Below are 17,633 nucleotides of genomic sequence, written 5' to 3'. Positions count from 1 at the left end.
ACCAGGTTAGTCACAGAATCATGGGCACATTCTCATGTTCCTCAGCTAACATCATATATGCCATCATGTGGCAACAATGTCCAGATGCTTTATATATTGGACAGACTTCAAACTCTCTCAAAGAGTTAATGGGCACAAAAACAGACATCAAAACACTCCTGATCCACAAACCAGTTCGTCTATATTTTAATGGAGTGAACCATTCTGTTAATGACTTAAGAGTTTGCATCTTATTGAAGAAGAATTTTCACTCTGCTTTGGAAAGAGAGACTGCTGAACTCTCTTTCATATTCAAATTCAACACATTAACATGTGGCTTGAACTGGGATGCAAATTTTCTGGGACATTATAGGGGTTCTTTTGCATACTTGGCTTCATCTAATTCTTGACTCTCCCCTCCCCCCACCCCTCTGCTCTCTGAGTTGCTCACCTGGATAATTTTTTTTCTGATTTGTCAATCTTGATTACTATTTTTGGTTCGCTATGCCTTAAATATTGAGTCTGTTCTGGTATGGCTATGGTCTGAAGAAGTGGGCCTGTCCCACGAAAGCTCACCAAATAAATTATTTTGTTAGTCTTTAAAGTGCTACTTTACTGATCTTTTGTTTTGATAGTATATAGACTATCAGGGCTTTCTCTCCGTTACTAAAAAGAAGAGGTGCTGCACTTGGAGCAAAAGACATATCAGTCAGTGAAGGGCAACAGGAAAGGATGGGGAGCTCACCATAGAAAATTTGTGACTGAGTGATTCTGTGCAAAAAGAAAAAAAGAGTAATTTTAAGGATCAGTACATCTGAAAGAGCAAGGTGATAGCTAGGGAAAGTAAAAAATGGTTTCTTCAGAGAGTCAAAATACAAAACTCTGTGCCCTTCTAATGGTTCCTCATTTGTCTTGAACAAGATAGGATTTCCTGGATGTCAGCATTCTGGGGTTCACAATCCTTATCGCTCCTCACTGGCTCTTTAAGGAAAGCATCAGATAAAGGCACTGAAATAGCAATGAGCCATAGCCAATCAGATCTCAGTGCTGTTTCAGGATGTGTAAAAGCCTCTGTTGCCTAAAGCCTCTGTCAACCTTTCAATGGTGAGGTAGCAGCATATTTATTCAGGAGAAAGTGTGGGCCCTGGTTGTACTCAGTCTATATTTTCCTTCTGCTATGATTAAATCCTGAATTCTCTTAAAGATACAGTGCACAAAAAAGACTCAAACGATCCCACCAATAAACCTAAAAAGCCCTTTATATATTAGCACATATTTTAGTACAATATTAAAAATGCCACTAAATAGACCTATAGCCATCTGTAGCTCTAGTTGCTCAAAGTACTTTGATTCTTATGTTGTTGCACTGAATTTAACCACCACTTTATACAGGAACAAACACCTTTCAATTCAAAAAGTTGCAAGAACCTGCCGTTCATTTTAGCAGGTTTTGCAGATTCATGTGCAACACATGGTAATGTAGTCTCTTACAATGCCAATACTGAAGCACACCAGATCACTTTATCAGCACATCATGATTTAAAACCCAATCTGCAAGCTTCCATCCTCAGCCAATGAATAAGCCTAGTGTTTCTATTTTTGCTTCAATCCTGAAGCTATTACTTATCCCATTTAATGCCTCTTTTTTATCTAACACAATTGTTTCTGTGCAGTCCTTTGCACTAGTTTCCAAGGCAACGCCACTTTCCAGGATGATGAGCTGCTCCTTGCCAGCTTCTCCAAGAGACATTATATCTCTATCTGTGTCTCACTACCACTGGCAGTCAATCTCATAGATTAGACTGATTGAAGATATACTTTGGCATTAAAAGCCTACATCATAAAATTGTAATTTGGATATTTAACTTGTGTAGGTTGACACAGATGTGCACGCTTCCTGCTGATCAGCCTAACATTCACTGCAAATAAAACAAACCTATTAAAGCTGTGACACATGAGGCCTGAACCCTGACACTTTATACAGAACTCACATGCCTCATTACTTTCCATACCTGATAGTCGGTCAAGCTAAAGAAGCACCGAACATGAACTTTCAATCCCCTGAACAGTGTCACTTTAAACCAAAGCCTTATTCTTTAAAGGCACACAGGATCCTGAAGTAGTTTGCATGCTAATGCAATGCTATCCATCCGAGGATGGGACATTTTTCAGGTAAAATCAGACCATTTTGATTCCATTAAAAATTACAAAACAAGAACAGCAGAAATTTATTTTTTACTTTTAACTTCCAACACAAAACAGCTTTTACAAAATCGTCTGTTCAGTATTTGTAACACTGCAGCCCTGGGACAGGGGTAAGAACCTCACAGTGATGTTGAACAGAAATGACCAGTCTGTTTTATTTACTAGGCTGAATGTAGTACAAATAATAAACAAGCAGCATAAACAACAGGAAATAAGTTACATTTAAATTCAGTCCTCATTATCTAAAGTATAATCAGCAATAAGGATAACATTAAAAATTGAATTCCCCCATTTTCAAATTCCCCTTATTAACAATGGCCTTTTAAAGAATTCTACATTTGTATTATTCCCAGCTGTCACCAAACCATCAATCTTTACAGACACCATGGAGATGAATAAAAGGGTAACCAATCCAGACGCTGTAAGATTAACATTTGGGGACTCTGCAACTTTCTTCTATACTCAGAATGGATGTTTGTGACTAGGATTTGTCGGCTATGGAAAGAACCAACATGGACATAAGGTATACACAGAAGGAGCTGACAGTTTTACATAAACTGTTCTCATGGCACATGATCTGTATATACTCCACCAACTCCAACTTCTTTAAGCCTACATTCTCCCTGTATAGTGAAATTACATCAGTGACTATAGCTAATTTACAGCCAAAAAAGGAAGAGTAACTACATACCTAATGAGTTTGTAGATTTGGATAAGCAAAAATGCTTTAGAAACCAAATGCTGTTTGACGTCTTTAAATTAAAATATTATAACCATTAATAATAATTATTTTGTTCCCTGCTGCAACAAAATGAAGTAGAAAGAAACAATCACAAATATAGTAAATAAAGAAGAGGAAAAAGGCTCTCTGTATTCCTGTTAAATACATTTTGTATTGCGGGAAGACAACTGTCAGATCCTTCCTATATCCAAACTAAACTTGAGTTAGCTTTTTGTTTTGTTTTGCTTTTGTTTTTTTTTGTGGGGGTAGGGAGGAAGTATATCAGAGTGTCATTTTTCACTTATGTAATGTAATAATTACCCCAGGGAGCTCATTGCTAAAATATATTGACACAAAGAGTTTAGATGTATTTAACAAAGGATTATTATGAGGGGGTTTTGCTCCCATATTTGCCCTGAAATGGTTCACGTAGAGTGTAGACTAAGAAAAAGGGAGCCATTCAACCAGACATGCCTGAGCTGAGGGGAATCAAGTGGCTTAAGTAATCCTCTGACTGAATAATGAAGGAGCCCAGCTGAGGAGGAATGAGTTGAGCTGGACTGCATTTGTAAAGACAGGAAGTTGGCAGCAGGAAGGGGGTTGCAGGGAAGTAGCCCATAGTTATGCCTTGGAAAGAGGGAATTTTGGAGCTAGCAAACCCACAGACATGAGGGTGGGGGTGGAAAGATCAAGATCAGGAAAGGCTCAGGGAAAAGGCAGTATGACCTACAATGAAACAGCCCTTAGCTGCTGATTAGACTGTCCCTAAGATGGAACCTGTGGCACACCCAAGTTCCCCCCACCAGCCACTAGTGAAGTATGAAGAGAGTATGAAGAAAATAAGTATCCATTACAGGGCCTCTAATGTCTTCCTCAAACATCTCAGACTGCCAACTCTGAGACCAGATACTGATCTGAATGGAACATCAGTCTGATACTACGGCAAATACCATTTTACCAATATAAAACCAAACACATTTGATTAAAAAGCATTTGTACAAAGACCTTTCACACTTCTGGTTATGATCTGGCAATAAATTTCCATTAGCCCATCGCATCTAACTACAGGCTGAACCTCTCCAATCTGGCACCTTCAGAAGCTAGCCGGTGCAGGATGAGAGAAATTGCTGGACCACAGGAGGGCATATTGTCTAGCAGCATTACTAACATAGCAGCACTACCAACACTTCTACTGCTTACTGGGCTCTTGAAGACATTTAGGGGAAAATTACAGCTAACTAATAGCACAGAACACTGAGAGCCAGGACTGGTGCCTGCAAACAAAGCTTATGGGACCATGGGAAACATGGCCACACCAATGTTAAGTAGTCATCCAGCTAACTAAAATCATGCCATTGTACTGAGTTTGCTGTATGAGAGACTTCCAGATTAGAAACGTTCAACCTGTAACTATGTACCCAGCTATAGCTGAGACTAAGTCACAGAAGAATTATAAACTGTTGAAACTGGGTGAATGAAGAACGTTACAGTGGAAATTCTAACCGATTAGCAGCATGAATGACATCATTATAATTCAGAACAGCCAGGAAAAGACAACATTCAGAGAAAGACACCACTGTGGCTGCAGAATAGAAGAAAACATTGCAATTAATTAAAAATGGCTCTTCTGGATGTGAAGCATATTTTGTTTACGTATGAGGGATGTAAAACTGTCAGATTAAAAATGTGAGCTATTCTATGTTACCCACTGAAAAGGATGATACTAATGATGGTTATTGATGGCTGTTCTGGAGACAGCTGACTGCAAAAGGAATGAGTGCTGGAAGTATGCCTGAAGAAGGAAGTAAAGGAAAGCAGCATAAACAGCTTCTGAAACAGAGAGAAGCTAAGCAGGATGGTTCTTGTTCTATAAAAATTGTACAATATTAATGCATGAAGAAGACAACAGGTGGATACAGATAAAAACAAGAGGTCTAGGTAAGCAAAACTATTCATTGAATGCTGTTCTTTAATATAGGCTTAGAGAGGGACTTTGAGACACAGATACAAGCTGACCTGGGGAGATGGGGAGGAGAATTATTTAAAAGTCTTAGTGGAATGTTCAACAATGGGAGGATGAAGCCCAAGTATCATTTACTTGTCTCCCTTCCTCAGCATGAGGTCAGGTGTGTTGGTAGGGATGTCCGTGTTAATACTCAGAAGAGTAACCGTATAAGTCTGTCTCTGCAAAAATACTAAAGAGTCCTAGGGCACCTTAGAGACTAACAGATGTATTAGGGCATAAGCTTCATGGGTAAAACCCACTTCATCTGATGAGTTGGAGTGGAAATTAGAGAGGCAAGACCATCAAAAGAGTGGGACCAGTGTTATGAGTCTAATCAAGTCACAGAATCATAGGGCTGGAAGGGACCTCAGGAGGTCATTTAGTCTAGCCCCCTGCTTCAACCCCAACTAAGTCTTCCCAGCCAGGACCTTGTGAGTCGGGCTTAAAAACCTCTAGGGATGCAGAATCCACCACCTCTCTAGGCAACGCATTCCAGTGCTTCACCACCCTCCTGGTGAAGTAGTTTTTCCAAATATCCTACCTACTCCTCTCATTCTGTAACTTCAGTTCCTTGTTCTGCTATCTGACACCACTGAGAACAGTTTCTCACCATCCTCTTTAGAGCTCCCCTTCAGGAAGTTGAAGGCTGCTGTTAAATCACTCTGCAGTCTTCTGTTCTGTAAACTAAACAGCCCCAAATTTCCCTCCCCCCCCACACACAGAGTGATTCCTATTACACTGAATTCTTTACGCATCTAATCTGATTCATAATGCCAACCAAAATGAAGCATAAATGCTGCTATAAAAATAAGCCTGATAAATGTTGATCTAACAAGGATGGCAGGGGAATGGGATTGTGGGCCCTTGAAATGAAAAAAAGGGCCAGTTATCCTTTTCCAGTTCAGGTATGTCCTAAAGTTTGGTGTAACAGGGAGCCCAGAACTGCCACATGAATTACAGATTACAGACAGCCCAAAGTCAAGGAAGAGTCAAGAACCCAGAGAGAGAGTGTCCATAATCCAGAGTCTTGAGAGAGCTCAGAAGAGCATACTAAGGTTGAGAGCTATAGGGAGGTAACAGTGACACACTGATTGACCAGCAGAGCTAAATCAGACTGATGAAAGAAGGAAGTCAGGAAGAGGAGTGTTATTTACAAACTTCACCAGAGCACAGACAGCTGAAGCCTGAGAGCATCAGGGGGAGATCCCTGCTCACTCGCTCAGCTGGAGAGCCAGAGAAGGTTGAAACTGACGAAAGGATGGACAAGTGAGCTAAGCGGAACCGTATCTGAGAAGAAAATATGGCTGGAAAGGGGCAGGAGTGAAACGTGGCAAGTGACACCAAATGCGTACCCAAGATAAGAGGTGCAGTAAGTTAGGCTGGAGCCATACTGAAGAGTCTAAAAGAGATTAAGTTCCACTGCAGCAATACTGGAGAGCCTGAGCACTGCCTGAGATGTCAGAGCTGTAATGTACATGGTGTTTTGATAGACTATTGGGACTTGAAGACTGAAAGTGCAGTTTGACTGCACTGGGGACATCTGGACTACGGTTGCTGCGCTTTTATAATAAATGAAACCTGCAAAGGACTACTTATATTCAGAAAGCTCATGTGGAATTACTGCAAATCCTAGAAGAGGGAAACTGAGGTAAGGTCTGCATGCACCTCACAAGTGAGGTCATGAGCGCAGCAATCACCCTACAAACAGGCAGATTTCCAGAATACCAGTTTGCTTCTAGCAAGGGCTGTGACTGAGAGTAGAAGTGATAAGGCTGAGCATGTCAACTGGCATACATGGACAATCATAAATCTATCACTTTCTAACTTTTCTATCCTTCACTTTGCAATCTACACAACAACATTAACAGTTTCCTTGTAGATACAGTGAACTCTCATACCTGGCAGCTGTGGAGCTGGATAATAGAGAGTTATACCTATCAATGCATAACACTAAAGAAAAACAAGATTAGACATTAAGAAACAAAAATGTATGCAAAGTACTTTATCAACAGTAATAGTGTACACTGTAAACTCATACTTGAATTTGCTGTATATATATATTTTTTTTGCTATACTGTTCTTACAGAAAACATAACTAATATTTACTTATGGTTAAAATGCTGGTTATTTGAGAGTTCTGGATGATAAAATACTGGATATGAAAGAGTTTACTGCAAGCCATGTATACAGTGGTTACCTGTGGTGGGGGTTCACAGGAGGTCACATTCATCCCTCAGCATCTCCCCACCCCGACACTCAACATCAGTGCCGTGCTTCTCCAGGAGAGAGGGAGGGACTGCCCCTGCTGTCACTGAAAGTGGCATGCAGGACAGAATAGGGGTAGGGGTGGAGCAGGGCTGGGAGAGGGTGTGGAATGGGTGGACCATGTGCAGGAATGGTGGGGCAGAGGCACTTGGCCAGCCGACCTGCTTTTGGAATCCCCACACCAGTCACCTCTGCACATATAAAGTGTAGGGAACTGTAATATCAAATAAAGATATATACAGTATTGTAACTGTCCTGTCTTCCAAGAAGTGATATACAGTATAAAGCTCTTTGGGGAAGAAATCAAGTCATGTTCTGTCATATAATATATTGGTGTATATCTGTAGCAGTGTTTCCCAATTTTATTTGGCCATGGAACCCTTTTAAACTCCAAAGAATTTTGTGGAACCCCATTCACAAGCTCTACTCCCCTCAGTCTCCAAAACTGCCCCCATTTCCAGGCTTTACCTGCCTCAGCCTTCAAATCCCCCCCATGCTGAATCTTTAACCCCATCTCACAAACCCACTCCCCTCCATCCCCAGACTTAAATACCTCTCAGCCCCATACCTGCCCTCCACCATCTCTAGGACTAACCTGCCTCTGGCCCAAATTGGCCCCTGGCACTAACCCATCCTTGCCACTCGCTGGGGAGCCTACACCAAGCAGCCACGTGTGCCCAGCGGAAGGAAGGCTGGTGTAGAGGTGTTCCATTGGCGCGGGTGAGCCAAGCCATGCCTATCAGAGGGGTGCGACTGCTCAGGTAGCAGGGTTGAGTGAAATAATGAAACTGAAATAATGGAACTAAATGTAATTGGTTTAATGACGGAATCCCTCCCGCGGCCCTACCAGCCATTGAACCAATTAACTTTAGTTCTACTGTTTCAGCAGCAGCAGCAGAGCAGTGAGCCGCAGAGGAGTCAGTGGGGCAGCATCTGGAGCCACAACTGACTCCTTAAAGAGCCACATGCAGCTCCAGAGTCACAAGGGAATTTTCTCATGGAACCCTTATTTTCACTTGTTCCCCAGAACACCATTTGGGAAACACTGATCACAAAAATATTACATAAATGTCTCCATATAAATTTAGACTAGCCATCATGTTGTACTGCAGCCTTCGCACACAGTAGACAGAATGCACAAGCAGCCTTCTAGTTTTGCTAAACATTAGCTAGTGACATTCTCCAGAATATCTAGAAGTTGTATACTGATGAACAAATTGACAAAAGTTTGAAGAGCAACATCTTTTATCCAAGGATTTCAAAGCACTTTATGCAGTTAGGTATTATTCCAGTACACTGCAGTTCAGAAGGTAAGAAATTTGCTCCTGGCTACGCAAGAGAAATTGGAAGAGAACACAGGTCTCCCAGCTCCCACTAACTTCTGCTCTAACCAGTAAACAAGACAACTCCTCATACACTATTTAAACCTCATAAAACCTTTGTCACACTGATCAATGTTTGAAGCCTGTATTTATCTGACACAAGCTTACTATTCACTTGATAAAGTACCAGCTATCTAAAATAGATTTTACACAAACATTTCTTTGCTCTTAGAAATTAAGCTAGGATATTCTTAGTCCTTGGGAATTCCCTAACTGGCTGCTTTATTAATAGCTAGAAAGTGTATGGATGGAAGGTGAATGAAACACAAATAGTTGTACAAGAGCCAGTCAAGGGTGTCTTTTTGCTCCCACACTGTTCTGAGCTTTATTGAAAGTAACATTTTATCACTCTGCCCAGATAACGTGCAATCAACAATAGTTTGCCTAAGAGTCATGCCAGAGGCCACAGCCTTCCATTCAAGCCCTCCTCATCAATCCTGCACCTGACAATATGGGCCTTCAATTTCAGGAGGGGAATGTGTAAACCAACATTTCCAAAATAAACTCAATCGTTCACAGCTTCTCTAAACAGCAACTGTGAATCTACCAACTGTCACTTAGTGTAGCCAAGGATGCTAGCAATTGTGCTTAATTTTATGTGGCCTATCTAGTACTAACTTGCAAATGCAATACACTTATTAATATACTTACATGTAGCGAATCTGCACTAGAGTTGGAAGTCCTTGGCTGTAGTGTGTAGTTTGCAGTAAAATTTACCTGTGCAACAGTCAGGTAGTGATTTTCTTTTTTGGCAGGAACCTCCTAGCTTTACAACTGTCCCTTTAATGATAGTTGATAAAAAGAAACAAAAAAGGTTTCTAGCAGATTATAAATGTTTTTGATGTTAAAGATTCCACCTTTTTCATTCTCACCACTTTGTACCATCATGCAGCATACTTGTATGGGCACAGGATCATGCAGAGCGATCAGTTCCAAAACAGAACTACTCTGGGTTATGCAACCCTCATTAAAATTTCAAGAGCTCTCAAAAACCTGACCAGAATGTTAAGGCTGACTTGGGCTCCATGTTTACCAAATTTAGCAGCTGTATCATGCATGCTGACAATGTGGAACTCTGGGGAGGGAAAAACGACATAACCAGGGACATTTCATGCCTCAGCTACTGGGTAGAAACATCTACTAAACAGGGATGAGAAACCCTTGCCAGGCCACTTCATTATTTCAGAATCCACCGATAAGATGAAAGTGTGTAGCATCGTAAGTCCTAGGTTGGTAGGTTGTTTTCATATCATATAATACATGCTAGTTGAAACACATCCAAGCACAGGCTCTGTTTCAGAGAGATAGCTTGGGTCAACAAAGATCCAAATTCTCTCTGAACCCTGACCAGGACTGGCATTTAGAACAGTTTTGCTGGTTCCTCCAAAATGCTTCTAGCCTTGACAGGCTGAGAAGGATCAAACCTGAAAATTATATCAACTTGATTACTTGCTATTTCTCTAGCTTCTAGAGTCAGAGATTAATGTTTCCTTCCTAACACTAATCAGTTAGGACGAAGCACAGATTTTTATGCCTTTGGTGGTTTGCGGTAGCTTAAAGGTAAAAATTATCAGAATTCAAGTGCAGGAGAAAAAAGAAAAGCAGGTATAATTAGACTAATGTGATTTTAAAGTCAGACCCCATAACCTGCCATGGATAGGAAGGAACATGTCATACTGCAAGAAATCTGCAATTCCCTGCTTTCCAGTTGTAATCAATTTAAATTAAGTTTTCTTGACCAAAGCACTACTTTTGGCCATTGGGCCAAAACTGAATATAGGAAACCCTGCATCTGACAAGCATCACTTTCAGTGCTGAGAAGTTAATCTCATCATAACTCTCAAAGTACAGTTTAGTTTAATTTGTAAAAGGCACAACGTACATAACTACATATAATTGATTTTAATGCAACACAAAGAAACAGAGCTTCAGAATTCAAACCAAACCATCAGTCCTTCTGAAACTTGGGAATTAGCACTGTGAGACAGGCAAGCAGAATTAAGAGCCTTTTGAGATCAGCCAACAGTCATGCCACATTTGTTTGTGACACACAGGATTAACAGTTATGTATTCATGCCAACGCACTGACAAGTAGCAAGGTCTCACACGCAAGCTGTCTGCATTACTGCTGCTAGCTCAAATCACAAGCACACACCTTTTTCTTGCCTTTGCCGACTCACGCCATTGGCTTTCAGCTGCCTTGTTTTCTCTCGATCTTGGAGAGCAGGCCTTGGTGGTGGAGTAGGAAGCCCTCTGGACTTTGTGGGTCTCATGTAGCCTTTTATCTGTTCTGTAGCTTTGACTCTCTCTTTTTTCGTCTCTTTCATCACTTTTTGTCCAAATTCATCTAGGTTTTTCTGAGGAGGGGCTGCACATTTTTCCACTTCAGACTTCAAAGCTTGGAAGTCCTTCACGTCAGCCTCCATTTTGTCAGCAGCATCACCTTCTGAGTGTTCAGAATGGACTTTAATTTTATCAGCAGGGCTCATTTCCTCTGTTTGACCATCTCGCAGAGTTATACTAGCATCCTCAACTGCATCTGCCTTTTTTCCTAAACTAACTGGGTGCTCAGGGAAGCTTTGTTCACCCTTCTTTGTTTCACTGAGCTCAGTGTCTTGAGCCTTATGCACAGCTGCTGCAGCAGCTAGAACCTGCAGAACAACTGCTTCAGCTTTATTCTCCCATTGCACTGTAAGTTCAGGAGAGATGCATCCAACATTTCTCTCCTCAGCATAGTTACTTCCTTCCGTTTTGTCCGTCACTTTGGCATCTGGGAGAACTGTTCCCTTTGTGACACCCATCTCCTTCACCAGATGCTCCAAGGAAGCACATTCAGTGCTTTGCTTTTTATCAGTGAAATTTATTTCTTTGTCATCTACCTCTGTTAAAATGGAAGTGTGCTCTTCATTCCTTCCTGCCCTGACATCCTGTTTAACTGGAAAATCCCAAGAAGGAGGTTTACTTTTCTTCTTATCCCCAGCATTAGCCACTGTGATTTTATCATCCTCCTTCACTGAAGTGAAAGCCTGTACTCCAGCCTCTTCACCTTCCAATTTGACTGAATGCTCATCAGGGCCATGTTGATTTTTCTCCCTTTTGTCACCTGTACTGGACTCTTTATTGGCACCCTCCAAATCCACTGCAGAAGGCAATTGCACCTTACTTCCTTCATCCTTTACTTGATGCTCTAGAAAGATGTGGTCAATCCCTTGATTTTTGTTTACGAAACAAGCTTTGCCAACTTTCTCAACACCAACCGGTTTAGACTGAGTGTAGGGTGTGAATAAGTCTACCTTATTATCCCAAAGCATTTGATGCTCAGTGGGGAAATTTTTAATATTTTGGTTTTCGTCTACAAGACCCATTTCTCCCGTTTGGTACTCCAGATCAGTTGCTATGGGAGGCTGCATTTTGTTCTTGTCAGTCTTAGTCTCCAGAAGAACTGGTTGCTCAGAGGCATTTTTAGCTTTTTTGTGTTTTCCATCATTAACCCTTTTTTTAGGCTTACCGACCACTGGTCCTGGACCGGGATCTGTCATCACTGGATGCTCCACAATAGTAAATCCAGCCAACTTGTTTTTATCAGTGGAACTTACATCTTCAGTTTTGTCATCAATCTCATCATCACCACCACGAAGTCTGGCTGCATCTACTTCAGTCTCCAGATAAAATGGCTGCTCTAAACCAACATCAGCCTTTGTGCTTTTCCCTGTACTATCCCCTTTTGGTTTCCCTGTCACCAGTGGCGTAATGGGAGTATGCACTTCCTCCAAAAGATGCTCTGAAGTAGTAAATTGAGTCTCCTTGCCTTTATCAGTGGGATGAGTTTCTTTAATTTTATCTGTCTCCTCAAATGCTGCAGGAAGTTTAACTAAGTCTGTCATCACCTCCAAGACATTAAGGTGCTCAGCACTATTTTCAACCTTTTTTCTTTTCCCATCACTACATCTCTTCGTAGGTTTGTCCACCACCAATTCTTTAATGGGCATGTGTGCCTCAGCTGTATCCATTATATCCCCCAAGAGGTGCTCTAAAGTAGTAAAATCAGTTTGCTTGCCTTCATCAGAGGAATGAGTTTCTTTAGTTTTGATGATCATTTCAGACTTTGCTGTGTCTGTTGTATAATCGGAGAGAAGATGTTGCTCAGAGATACTCTGTTCATTATTTTCCTTGGTTTTAGGTCTTTCTGTTACCAAATTTATAATGGGAACTTGTACGTTGGTTGTGTCTGTCAAATTCTCCAACTGATGCCCTGTTGTAGTAAAGACAGTCTCCTGGCCTATACCAGCAAAAACCATTTCTTTCTTTTTTTCAACTTTATCTACTTCAGTAGGAAGCCTGCTTGTGTCTGTCTTGGTCTCCAGAAGAAAAGGCTGCTCAAAATAACTTTTTTCAGCTTTTTTGGCTTTCCTGTCATTGCTCTTCTTTTTAGGTCTGTCAGTCATCAGTGCTCCAGGCTCTTTGCTTTTATCCATCAGATTATCTTCTTTTGTTTTGTTGATTGCCTCAGGAGTAGAAGAAGGTTTGGCCACATCTGTACTAGTCTCCAAAAGAAGGGGCTGTTCTGAAATGCTGATTTCAGCCTTTTCGCTTTTCCCAATAATGCTCTTTTTAGGTTCTTCTGTTCGCAATGTTGTATTGCGATCTTGTACCTTGACAGGAGCTATTGCACCCTCCAATAGATGCTCTGCAGTACTGAAACCTGTCTCTTTACCTTTATCGGTGAAACTTATTTTTTTAGTTTTATCATTCTCCTCCATTCCAGAAGAAAGATCACTTGTGCCTTCCTTAGCCTCCAGAAAAAATGGAGGCCGGAAATCACTTTTTTCAACCTTTTTATTTTTCCCATCAATCGTCTTTTTCTTAGGTTTTTCTGCCACCTTTGCAGTACTAGGCCCTGTTTCATTCTCCAGGGAAAGCCCTGCAATTGCAGAACAAGTCTCTTTGTCTTTATCAGTAAAGATTACTTCTTCCCTTTTGTCAACTGTCTCAGCTACAGCAGGAAGTTTGTTTGGGTCTCTCTCAGCCTCCAGAAGAACTGGCTGCTCAGAGGAATTTTTAACCCTTTTGTTCTTCCCATTAGTACCCCTTTTTTTAGGTTTGTCTGTAACCAGTGCCACAATGGGATTGGTCACACTTGGATGATCCAGTGCAGTGAACCCTGACTGCTTGCTTTTATCAGTGAAATCTATGTTAGCTACCTTGACTCCCTCAGCTGGAACTCTGGCTATATCTGTCTTAGTTTCCAAAAGAAACGGCTCCTCTGAATAACTGAAGTCAGCCTTTTTGTTTTTCCGAGCAATGCCCTCTTTAGATTTATCTGACAGCAGTGGTATAAAGGGTACCTTAGTATAATCAGTTGCAGTTTCCAATAGAGGCTCTGAAGTACTAGAGCCGGACTCCAGGCTTTTATCAAAGGAATCCGTACCTTTAGTTTTGTCAATTCTCTTTGCTACAGCAGGAAGATTGGTTGTATCTGTCTCTAAAACAGCAGCCTGCTTGGATATAATATTTTCAGTCTTTCTGCTTTTGTCATCACTATCTTTTTTCTTTGGTTTCTCTTCCATCAATGCCCCAAAGGGAGTTTGAACTCCACCTGGAACCATCTCATCTACTGCTGCCTGCTTGGGAGACGTGCACTTAATCTCTTTGTTTTCATCACTAATGCTAATTTCTACAGGTTTGGCCTCCAAAGTTTCCAATTTGTTTAGATCAACGCCTTTTGTAAGAGGTACTTTATGGTCTGAATGTTTACACTCCATCATTTTGTTTTTATCAACAAAACTTATTTCCATAGGTTTGGTTTGAGAGAGTACTGATGCAGGATCGCCCATCTTAGCCTGTTCTGCCTTACAGTCTGGCATCTCCGGGGACACTTGTTTATTTTTGCTTTCCAACTGCAACGAACTGTCATCTTTCATTTCTTCCAGTTTCATGACTTTTCCAGATTTTGAATCTAACAAAAATTGAAAAGGTCCTTCAGTTTTCAGCCTCTGCTGGCCTTGTGCAGGACTTGAGATAATAGTTCGATCGTCTAGGAAGTGGCTTTCATTTCTTACCATAGTTTCCCTTGGTACGTTAAAAGCACCTTTCCTTTGGCCCTCTCTTGATGAAGCACACTGCTCTCTGACACCTTCAGCAGGGAGGACAAAGGGGACATTTGGCTTCTGCAGTTCAACAGCAAAAAGGGGAACTTTGGGGGCTTTGGAAACTTCTACATTTTCATCCCACAACTCCATTGCTCTTGACTGCTGGTTTCTCTTTTGTTTTGGTTTCTTCTTCTTTTTCTTCACAATCACTGGAGAACCTTCTGAATCCCAGCTCTCTCTTGGTACATCTCTCTGGCTCTCCACAAACCCAGATGAAGTGCCAAATAGCTGCCCAGGTGCCTTTTTATGTGGTGCCCTAGGCTGAGGGAATATTCCAGAGACACCTCCAAGTTCTGCCATAGAAAAGCGGTCTGTTTTGGGGTCAGTATTCTTCTGCTGTGGGAGACCTACTAGAAGTTCCTCTGGGACATCTGCACCAGGCACTGCTGCAGGTTTTGCTCTGCCAAACCTGCGGTCACTTGGTTTGTTAGCTTGCCTTACTTGTGCAGTAGGTACACCTGGAATACAGGAAGTTTGCTCAAGTATGAGAGCAACCATTTGCTAAAAAGTCTGATGTTAGCCAACTTTTTATTTTATTAGCTGCCTCAGTCAGACACAAAGTTTTAAACACTCCAATACCATATAAATCCCAAAACCCAGTTTAGTAGTGTTGTTTAAGAAAATTAATTTTAAAGTAGGCTTTACATTTAATTTGTTTATGTTACTAGAAAGTCAAACAGATCAAGAACAGAGACTGAAGTGTCATTTTTTGTACAGTGGGTGATCTTTACACCCATAAGACAACTGCTATTGTAGTGAGAAATTACAAATGTTTAGAAACAGGCATGAGGGATCCATTTTCCTGTTACCTTAGCTGATACATAGTTACAACTCTCTAGTTTAGAAAGTTTCCTTAGTAGGAAATAGGAGTATAGTGGAAAGGTGAGGCTCTAGAAGAAAGCGTTTGTATGTAATGACAAGAAAAAGATAGAAGTAAGTTTCCCACAGTGCCCATAAAGCAGTGGAAAGCAAAACCTCATGAAAAGGAAAGTAATGGTCTATGCTCAGATGTAGATAGCATTAGTTTCCAGTTATGAGCCATTAACTTAAGAGAGTGTCAGTCGTTTCTTACATAGCCTAGGTCTCACATGTCAGCCTACAGTCAGAAACATAAGCAAAGTAGGCTCAGTGGAGAGGTGAGTTAGTGGAGCAGGAACAAAACTATGTTTTCCTCTGGTAGCTGCACACCTCAATATGAAAAAGGAAATTACAATAAACATCACTTTATGAGAGTTGAACACTGGGTTTGTCTTCAGACCAAAAATAAAAGCCATATTGGAAATGGCACACCAGGAGAGCAAAAAGTGAATTTTTAAATGCTTTAGCAGTGAAAGCAGAAGCCAGTCCCTCAATGAGAATAACAGTGGAATCCAAATTTGGACTCGCAGTCATGAAATCAAGGAGAGGAAATCATTTAAAGAGGGGGTGGACTAAAGACTTGAGGCAAAGTGCAAGCAGAATCACTGAGGCAAATTCACAGATCAGCGCAGTACTGGCTGTAGAAAGCATGTGCTTGCTCATGTGGCTGAAGGGTAAGACAAATGCAGCCAGAAGAAGAAGAAAGAATGCTATTCAGAGAGAAAACATTTTCTTCTAAAGTCCAGCTACTGTCAAATCTCTACCTGTTGGTTTCAGTGGAGATTTCTCTTGTGGAGGTTCTGTGTGATGGGCATGACCAAGCTCAGCCTCTTCCTTCAGTTTCTCTTCCACAGCCAGGTCAGTAGCCAGCGCATTTTTTTCTGGAAGAGTTTCTGTTACCATCAGTGGTTCTTTTGCTTCCACTGAAATTGAAACACAAAAACTCAATAAAATTGGGTGTTTCATGCCTCATGAACCGGTGTAACCAATATTTTATATGCAGGTATAGAGAAAAGCGTACATTTTGCTTTTGAAAATGGATGAAGTTTACAAGATTCTGTAACCAAGGCTACACATATGCCTCCCTCAAAATCCCTTTGATAAATACCTTTCAGAATGGTTGAAGTGTCTAAGGTGAAACACACAAGATTGCCTTCACTACACTTGAAGACAGATGAAGCCTCTCTTCTTAAAATAATTGAGAATTCGGACTACACTGACTTTCAATTGGCATTCACACAATTTTGAACTTGTAGAACCCTCTCTGTACAGTTGCTTTTCCCAGTATTTGTTAACTATATCAACTAACAAGGAAGCTAACAAAACTACCAAAATATAGGAAAAAGTTAAATGTTAATGTCACTTAAAAAAGGGACAGAAATTTCTTCTAACATGGCAGCTAAAACAAATACTCGGTTTGCACTACTAAAAAAAATTAATGTTTGGACAGCAGTTACAAAATGTAGCACGAGTTACTACATTTAAGTGTTTATTTGTGTTACTACTACATATATACAAAATTAACAGGCAGATATAATTCAGACACAATTTGTTTTAAGTCCTCATCACATTAAAGTCCCATTAGACTTTTAATTATCTTGAATGTTTTAAGCTGGGGGAGGGATAGTTCAGTGGTTTGAGGATTGGCTGCTAAACTCAGGGTTGCAAGTTCAATCCTCAAGGAGGCCATTTAGAGATCAGGGCAAATAGATGTCAGGGATAGTGCTTGGTCCTGCCACGAGGGCAGGGGACTGGACTAGATGACCTCCCATGGTCCCTTCCAGTTCTAGGTGATGTGTATCTCCAATTAAAATTCTAAAAGTTTAATTACTTTATACAAGATACAAAAAATAAAATTGCAATAAACCAACCACCACCTTCAATGATACAATAAACCTCCATTACAGGGAAGGGAAAAAAAAACAAAATTTCCTCTCAAATTCTTAATGATGCAAATCGTACCTACATTCTAGCAGTCTCCATTGGCAACCCCTTCTCCCCGAACTTGATGTGAATCTACGAGACAATTTCTACCATAACCCTCTTTTTCACATGTTCATAACTTTCCA

The 17,633-nt window shown here is 40.9% G+C and overlaps 1 protein-coding gene across 9 annotated transcripts in view; it reads right to left on the bottom strand.

Annotated features, from left to right (window-relative positions):
- Positions 1–17,633, bottom strand: part of MAP4 (microtubule associated protein 4) — a 285,144-nt gene that overhangs the window by 72,958 nt on the left and 194,553 nt on the right. For all 9 annotated transcript variants that reach the window (XM_074985220.1, XM_074985217.1, XM_074985216.1 and 6 more), the window contains 2 exons: positions 16,329–16,487; positions 10,713–15,164 (listed from right to left, as the gene is read on the bottom strand). In XM_074985220.1, coding sequence (XP_074841321.1) covers positions 10,713–15,164; positions 16,329–16,487 — 4,611 coding nt within the window. The remainder of the gene's footprint in view (positions 1–10,712; positions 15,165–16,328; positions 16,488–17,633) is intronic.

Source organism: Carettochelys insculpta, chromosome 2, assembly GCF_033958435.1.
Source record: "Carettochelys insculpta isolate YL-2023 chromosome 2, ASM3395843v1, whole genome shotgun sequence".
NCBI lineage: Eukaryota > Metazoa > Chordata > Testudines > Carettochelyidae > Carettochelys > Carettochelys insculpta.
The sequence above is the reverse complement of the archived record's forward strand: the minus strand, read 5'-3'. Positions and strand labels throughout refer to the sequence as shown.